Source organism: Pleurodeles waltl, chromosome 12 (assembly GCF_031143425.1).
Source record: "Pleurodeles waltl isolate 20211129_DDA chromosome 12, aPleWal1.hap1.20221129, whole genome shotgun sequence".
NCBI lineage: Eukaryota > Metazoa > Chordata > Amphibia > Caudata > Salamandridae > Pleurodeles > Pleurodeles waltl.
The window spans coordinates 218,115,825-218,124,226 of record NC_090451.1 but is presented as its reverse complement, the minus strand read 5'-3'; the positions used below and the strand labels follow the sequence as shown (position 1 = coordinate 218,124,226).

Below are 8,402 nucleotides of genomic sequence, written 5' to 3'. Positions count from 1 at the left end.
TTGAATCAGCAAAATAGCATGTACAGTTTTCACAAAAATGGCAATAAGCTACAGTATTTTAAAACTAGACAGTGCAATTTTCAACAGTTCCTGGGGGAGGTAAGTGTTTGTTAGTTTTGCAGGTAAGTAAACCACCTACAGGGTTCAAAGTTGGGTCCAAGGTAACCCACCATTGGGGGTTCAGGGCAACCCCAAATTTACCACACCAGCAGCTCAGGGCCGGTCAGGTGCAGAGGTCAAAGTGGTGCCCAAAACGCATAGGCTTCATTGGAGAAGGGGTGCCCCGGTTCCAGTCTGCCAGCAGGTAGGTACCCGCGTCTTCGGAGGGCAGACCAGGGGGGTTTTGTAGGGCACCTGGGGGGACACAAGTCAGCCCAAAAAGTACACCCTCAGCGGCAGGTGGGCGGCCGGGTGCAGAGTGCAAACAGGTGTCGTGTTTGCAATGGAGTTCAATGGGAAACCCAGGGGTCTCTTCAGCAAAGCAGGCAGGCAAGGCTCCTCGGGGTAGCCACTACCTGGGCAAGGGAGAGGGCCACCTGGAGGTTGCTTCTGCACTGGAGGTCGGATCCTTCAGGTCCTGGGGGCTGCGGGTGCAGGGACTTTACCAGGCGTCGGGTTCTTAGAAGCAGGCAGTCACGGCCAGGGGGAGCCTCTGGATTCCCTCTGCAGGCGTCGCTGGGGGGGGGAATCAGGGGGGGTCAACTCTAGCTACTCACAGGGTCGCAGTCACCGGGGAGTCCTCCCTGTAGTGTTGTTTCTCTGCAGGTCGAGCCGGGGGCGTCAGGTGCAGAGTGCAAAGTCTCACGCTTCCGGCAGGAAACGTGGAGTCCTTTTAAAGTTGTTTCTTTGTTGCAAAGTTGTTTCTTCTTTGGAGCAGAGCCGCTGTCCTCGGGAGTTCTTGGTCCTTTTAGATGCAGGGTAGTCCTCTGAGGCTTCAGAGGTCGCTGGACCCTGGGGGACGCGTCGCTGATGCAGTTTTTCTTGAAGTGGGGAGACAGGCCGGTAGGGCTGAGGCCAAAGCAGTTGGTATCTCAGTCTTCTCTGCAGGGCTCTCAGGTCAGCAGTCCTTCTTCGTCTTCAGGTTGCAGGAATCTATCTTGCTAGGTTCTGGGAGCGCCTAAATACTCAAATTAGGGGTGTGTTTAGGTCTGGGGGGTTAGTAGCCAATGGCTCAGTTCACCCTTTTTGTTTTGTTTTTCTGCTGTGTCCCTGTTGAGCTGAAAACGTCATGTTCACCGAAGGGGCAGTGGTCAGTTAATTTTGTATTAAATCTTGTTCTAAATTCCTGTGCTGGTTTCATGTGCCAGCAGGGCAGTGTTGTCTCAGTACCTGTTGGGTACACTGTCGTGTGCGCTGTACAAACATGGCTTTGTTGGGTACACTTTGCTTTTGATATCCTAAATTCTGTTCATGATGTCTGTAGCCCTGTTCTTGTGTTAATTCACCCTTACTCCTTGCCACGTCGAGTGCTCTCTGAGCAATATATTCAGTATTGGTCCATTAGTCCTTTCTAGTGCCTGGAGTTATTGTCTTGGTTTTCAGTCATTCTGTATTCAGTTAATTCTCTTCCTCTGGTTTTCGGTTCCATTGTGAAATCGGTCTGTTGCAGACTCGTACCAATTTTTGAGTGGGAAAAGACTTCAGTTACTGAGCCCTCATCTTTTGAAGTCATACCTTCTCAATGTTGTGGAGAATCTGGACCTACCTTGACACTATAACAGTCTCTATTACAGTAGATACATGGTTATCTGGCACATAATACTTCCCAGTTTCCAGTTTTGATGCCAATACTTGTCTTTCAGGAGACCCAACATGCCGAACTTTCTGAAGACCAAGTGATGTACTTCTCAAAGTCGCAGCGGGGCTTCCACCAACGGAAGAGGGACTGGGTCATTCCACCCATCAAACTCTATGAAAACGAAAGAGGTCCTTTCCCGAAGAATTTGGTGCAGGTAACGGAATACTTTCCCATATTTGTGGTGGTGGTGGATGAAGGGCAACATTTATGCTTTATTGATTCTCCTTATGTTCGGGGATGTGGAAAGATTTCTGCTTCCTTGATCTCAAGGATGAAAGAACATAAATTAAATGTGCTCAAATGGGATACGTTAGATATTAGTATTCTATGGTGTAATCAGCCCAAATGAAAATGTTTTTTTCTTGTTTCTTGTTATGGGTTTTCAACTCTAGATCAAATCCAACATGGATAAAGAAATCAAGGTTTACTACAGCATCACCGGGCAAGGAGTTGACATGCCTCCAGAGGGAGACTTCATCATTGAAAGAAGTACTGGACAGTTAAAAGTGACAGGTCCACTGGACAGAGAGGCCCTAGACAAGTATATTGTGAGTCAAACTTCTAAGTCTTTCTTAATGGAGGTTCATGATTCATCTTGAAATGTAGGATGGTTCACAATTACAAGGCAAGCGTTCCAGTTCAACTAGCCACCACTTAAGATTGCATCCAGTAATGTGCTTCAATTCCCAGAAAAATAAATTGTCAAGCCGCCTTGGTGTATAATTGGGCATATCTATTGCTGGCACAGAAATCTGCAGTCAGGAGACAAGACCTTACTTGTTCGTTATGAGTTGCACTAGCCAGCTACTGGACATAAACTGTCCATTGATGAAAGTGCCTGTTCCTGAGCTGTAGTCCAACTCGTTATCCTTTCCTCGTTCCAGCCTCGTTTCTGTAAATGTGATGGGCTGTGAACAGAAAGATCAGGCACACATGAAGTGCTGAAAGGTATTTTCTTAGCCCGATGCCTTCCCTGATCTTCTGAAATGTAAATTCGGTCTCCCAAACTGTGCCTTAGCATTATCATTTTCTTCAAACCATCTTTATTGAGTTTTTGGTACAAGTGTCGTACCACAAACCCACTGTACCGAATACACTCACAGCATTATATAACATGGATGCTCAATGCTGACACAGCCCTGCACAACAAGATGAACGGTGCAGTGGTCACACTGCACTAAAAAAGTATGGGAACTGTGATGCTGCATGCAGTGGGGGCTGGGTCAGTAAGCGTGGGGGGCGGGGTCAAATGTGTGGTTAAAAAATTATTCTGTACAGGTTTTTTGGGGTATTTCACCGTCAGTTAGCTACATACAAATAACATGCAGCTTAAATGAAAAATGATTTTAAAAAGTTGTTACTCATTGGGAAATGCAGTATAGTACACTTTGAAATCTCTATTAGTTATTGCACTGCAGAGGTCTGTGTGTAACCAGAGAGCCACAGAATTAAGACTTGATCGGTGCAGTGGAGAAAAATGACACCTATTTTTAGTGCTACGAGGTCACAGCCTGAGACAGAAAGCACTGTGAATATGTAATTCATTATTTTAAACTAGTATTACACAAAGTATAAGACACACTGCTACAAAATGTGCAAAATGTTTAAGATAAAATGGTGCTTCCAAAATATAGATTTTAGTAATACCCAGAGTGTTGGTAATGCAATTTTTTTTTACATCACTGTCCCTTCAACACCTCCAGGTCTAGTAAGCGCAATATAAATACAATTACAATTAAAAGCACGCACTTCACAACCCAGTTGTTAACTCTTTGCACTAACACTCAAAAAGCATAAATCTTTGTCATCACAAATCTATGCGTGACCAATTAAAGCCAGTACCGGCTCCAAAGCATATTTTACATTTGCAGAATAACTAATGCACACATTTGCATTTCCTTCAGTTAAGCAGGCACAATGGCAGGAAGACATGTTTAGCTGTTTGCCCGGCTACGGTTTCACCGCACAGGAGACTCACTGAATGACACTTCAGCTGAGGCATTTAAATTGTTGGAATTAACCACTCTGGGACAGTTGTCTTTTTAAAAAAAAATAGGGGAATGGTGTTTCATAAATTAAAAAAGTATGGGCACGTCGTTCCCCTCTGATACCGCCCACTTCGACCTGCAACTGTGCCTTATTATTTAGAGATTTGGGTATAGTCTATCCCAGTGATTCCCAACCTGTGGTCCACGGTCCCCCAGCGGTCCGTGACACATTCCCAGGGGTCTGCAGGCCTGGGCCAGCAGGAAGGCACTTCTCCAGCTGGGGCTTCTGGCAGAAAAGTGTGTGTTTATATATTCATTACTTTCTTTTTACTGCAGTTTTAAAAGCACTACAAAGTTCTTTGTACATCCAGCATTGTTTGGACAAAAATTAAAATGTCACAATAACTTGGGTGCTTGATGTACCTGCTGGAAAGAGATGGGAGTTTTGTCAAGTGGCAGTTTTGACTCATCTAATGTAGTGCAGATGGTTAGTATGCCTGCTGCAAAGAACGTATATCATGCAAAGAACAGTATTTTATGTGCACAGCACAGTGGGTTACTGCTTTTGTCACAGAGATTCTTTTGTTACTGAGCAGTTCATAAGTTACAATGGTAATCTTCTACAGTGAGCTATTGCCATTAAAGGGCTGTTATGTTTTTGGCACAGTTTTCATTTTCCTTATGCTGCTAAAAAAGGTTTGCTTGCGTAGAAATACATTCTTATAATTAAAGTCAATTTTAATTACTGTAGTATGTTCTGAATCCTACGTTTGTGCTTCTCCAGACCAAGCACTCTTTGAAAGTGCCTACCAGTGTGGATGACGTGAATCCTACACCTTGTAGTCCCCTGTAAAGTGCTCCAACACCCTGCACTGGTATGAGAGATGCTATAAAACACATTAATTACAAGTGACAGAGAGGCTATGGGGAGATGAGAAGCCCTTGTGGTTTTACTTTCTTTCCCCACCACATATTTATGTGAAAAAGCTTTCTCAGACCTTATGTACCTAAAAAAAAAAAACAGAAATTGCTTGGGAAATGTAGAATCTGCCCTGAGGATTCAGTTTTCCTAAATAAAACCAAACACTGAAAAGTTAGTCACCGAGATGCAGGCCCGACCTTCCCATTAAAATATTTCGATCTTTGTATATGTTTTCAATATAAAATAATTATATATTTATTAATTTGAGTATTTCTTTGGTGTGTACTTTTTGTGTATTTTTTGCAAATCACTCTTTTAATGTTTGAATTTTACATTGTACCGGCTTCCAGTAATGATCCAGTGGGGGTCCTCAGGAGTCAAACGGTTCGGAATCACTGGTCTATCTGTTTTTACACACTGAGGCGCTTTTCCATTCATTTTGCCATGTTTTACCTTTACCTTTTGATTTTGTGGCTTTCTCTTGGAAGTACAGAACCATGGCTATACAATAAGACATGGAGAAACACAATGTAGACTCGACATCTAAGTTTCAAAGTGCTGAGGTGTACCTGTTTGATGGATTAAATGGGGGACTCTTGTTGAACTACCAATTTGCTATATCATAAGACATGCAAGAAAGATAAAACAGGGCAACAGGCCTTCTCCATCCATGCACCACTGATCTGGAACATCTACGCACCCATCAGGACCACTCTCAGCCATCTCATTTTTAGAAAAGAGATAGGGACATGCCTTTGTGTTGCAACAGAGCAAATAGTCTGCCTTCTCTCTCAGAAACCAGCACCCCCTACCTAGATCCACCAATTGTATCTCTACCTTTGAATCTGTACAGAGCTCTGCCTTTCTTCTAGGTTCGTTCTTCCCAAATACCACATACGGTTGAACTCAGTGTTTAATTTGTAAATTAAGAGGTGCCGGTGCTCAAAGCCCTTTTCTTAAACACAAAGCTGCTGTAATTAAATCTGCCAGCACTGAATACTGAGGCAACGTAATCCTGAAGCCATCTCGGGCCTCTTCAATCCATTTACCGCCACCCCTGCCCCTTCAGCTCATCCTGCAACTTTCTACTTTCTCCCTTTACGACGCTTATTAGTTTTTCCTTCTTCCGTCTTTCACATATGTGTCTTTGGCTCGCAGCAAATGCTTGAGGCATAAGAATAAGCCCCGACCCTCACAAATAAGTGCCGGTGCTCAGCACCGGAAACAACAAGCACAAATTAAGCACTGGTTGAACTGTTTATTGAGATGAAAACGCTATAGTGCTACAGAAGCACTTTGTGACAGGGAGGAGGAAACTCCTCAGCCCTGGGTGCTGGGGCCGACGTGGAAGTAACCTGGGGGCACTCTATAGGGGAGCTCACCTGGAAGCCAGGCAAGTGTCCCTACGTCAGGGACAACAAAAGGAAGACGGACGACAGGAAAGGTGAACGGAGAGAGGAGGAACGCAAGGCAGTTGGGGAGAGGAACGCGAGTCGGGGAGGGTCACGGAGCACGAACCGGAGAGAGACTAGGTACAGGAGCCAGAGAGGAGAGTGAAAGGAGAGCCGAAAGAAAAAGAGGTGGTCCAAGAGGCGGAGGAACCATACGGCTCCCGAGACCCCAACTGACCACCAGTGTTCCAGCCACGTCTCATGAGAGGCGTGGCTCCATAAGGTATGGGGGCTCAACTGGCCGTGGGGCCGGAAAAACACGGGAAGAGAAAAGGGAGAAAAGGGAGGAAAGGGAGAGGGAGGGAGATAAAAAGAACAAAAGGGAAAGTCACTGAGGAAACAGAGACAGTCAATGCGTTTGTGGTGACATGCACATACTCCCCTCCTAAGGACGTGCACGGGACACTCCCCTTTCTCCCTCCCAAACAAACATAATAAGAAAGGCTAACCACTTACCTGGCCCCATACCGTTTTCGGTATTCTTTTTCTTGAGGGACAACCGGATCTCCCGTGCTACCAGACCTCCTAGGGATAAGAAAGAGACAATAAAGGAAGGAGAAATAGGAAAGACGACGAACTCCAAGGAGGAAAGGAAAGGAACAAACCAGAGCCATCAAGCTACACAATAAATATACACAAATAAAGTCTGAGATATAAGACTTACTTCTGGAAGTTTCTTGCTTGACCCTCAGATAAACATGTGGCTCTATAATCGCGAGTTACTTACCTGTAACAGATTTGTTTCCCTATTTTTTGCCGCACCATGGTGTTAAACATCTGCTGTATGCTTAACATATGAAATCCAGGATTAGAGTTTGAGTGAATGTTAAAACATGAACAATGAACATGAAGTGTTCTTCCCTTTAAGACATACTTGCTGTAGGCCAGGCTCAAATACAATAGACCTAGTACCAATGTACCCAGCCTCGAAAGCCAGATTTTCACAGTCCCTAACAAACTGGTCCAGATAGTTCTGCTGTAACTAAACATGACCTCCAATAATATTTGGGGATTGACTAAGAAACCCAGGCAAATTAACCCTGGTTGCTTTTTTAAATACTCTGGATAGCTTAGAAGGAAGTTCAGAAAAAATAGACCTCTTACTGTGCCAATCATCTAAAACATAAAACATGTTATCAGTTGTTCTTTACCTTGTCCACCTTCTTACAGTCGGTTTTAGCTAATATTTTAGGACTGTCGTTAAGCAGTACCTGGCCTCCCTCATGAATAAGTGCTTACATTTTAAACAAATATGCACAGAAGCACAAAGGTTTTCATAGACGACCCTCCCAAAGTTGGTGAATGCTGGGATTGCGGAGCACCAAGGCTGCCTATTCTGGAGTCCACCACTGGCTTTTTCTTAAACCACCCTATGCTTCCTGTCTCTTTATTACACTCTTGCAGGTCCTTAATAATCTCTTCTTTCTTCTTTTGTCACTGATTTCCTACATTTTGTACCTTTGTGATATTCTTTAGTGCTTTGGGTCAAAGTCTGGGTCCTGGTCCGCAGAAACTGATACTGGTGACCACCACCTACACCTACTGAAACAAATTGAGCCCTGATCTTTTCTAATTCCATACATTCTTACACAATAGCATTAGACATTTACATCAGGACACATAAAAACTTTCAAAGATCGGAAAAAGCATAGCTATCTTATCAGAATCCAAGCAACAACCATGATGAAAACAACTTCTTCAGTCATGATTGTCACAAGATCGACAAGACAATGATGAAAACTGCATTCTGTGTAGCTGCACCAAGTAGCTGGTGACTGTTTAGGAAAAGCTGATGGGTCATAAGTAGCCCTACTGCCTGTTAGCAAATTACCACAGGTGAACAGAACAATTCTGGCAGGGTCACTTGTATACTAAAGTCTACTTTTTAATGCTTTCCAGATTGTTTCTCATGCTGTGTCTGAAAGTGGAAAACCTGTTGAAGTCCCAATGGAGATCATCATCAAGGTGATGGACCAGAATGACAATAGACCAGAGTTCACACAGGTGATCTTTGAGGGACAAGTACCCGAAGGCTCCCAACCAGGTAGAGACTAGATTTTATATTGAATGGACTGGATATCACTCACATCGCAATTTACAGCTTTAGGGCAGAGAAATATGAGACATAAATCGTTATGCAACATCTAATTATGAAATTTGGCATGTGTTGTCGTGTTTGGATGTTCCAGGAGACGGCATGTTTTAGTTTCATAATTGCCATCAGTTTGATCAATACAAGCGTA

The 8,402-nt window shown here is 43.9% G+C and overlaps 1 protein-coding gene across 1 annotated transcript in view; it reads left to right on the top strand.

The window, feature by feature from the left end:
• Positions 1–1,806: 1,806 nt before the first annotated feature.
• Positions 1,807–8,402, top strand: part of LOC138267920 (cadherin-1-like) — a 165,113-nt gene continuing 158,517 nt past the window's right edge. The window contains exons 1-3 of the mRNA XM_069217189.1: positions 1,807–1,952; positions 2,191–2,346; positions 8,059–8,203. Of these exons, the coding sequence (XP_069073290.1) occupies positions 1,839–1,952; positions 2,191–2,346; positions 8,059–8,203 (415 nt within the window). The 5' untranslated portion in view covers positions 1,807–1,838. The remainder of the gene's footprint in view (positions 1,953–2,190; positions 2,347–8,058; positions 8,204–8,402) is intronic.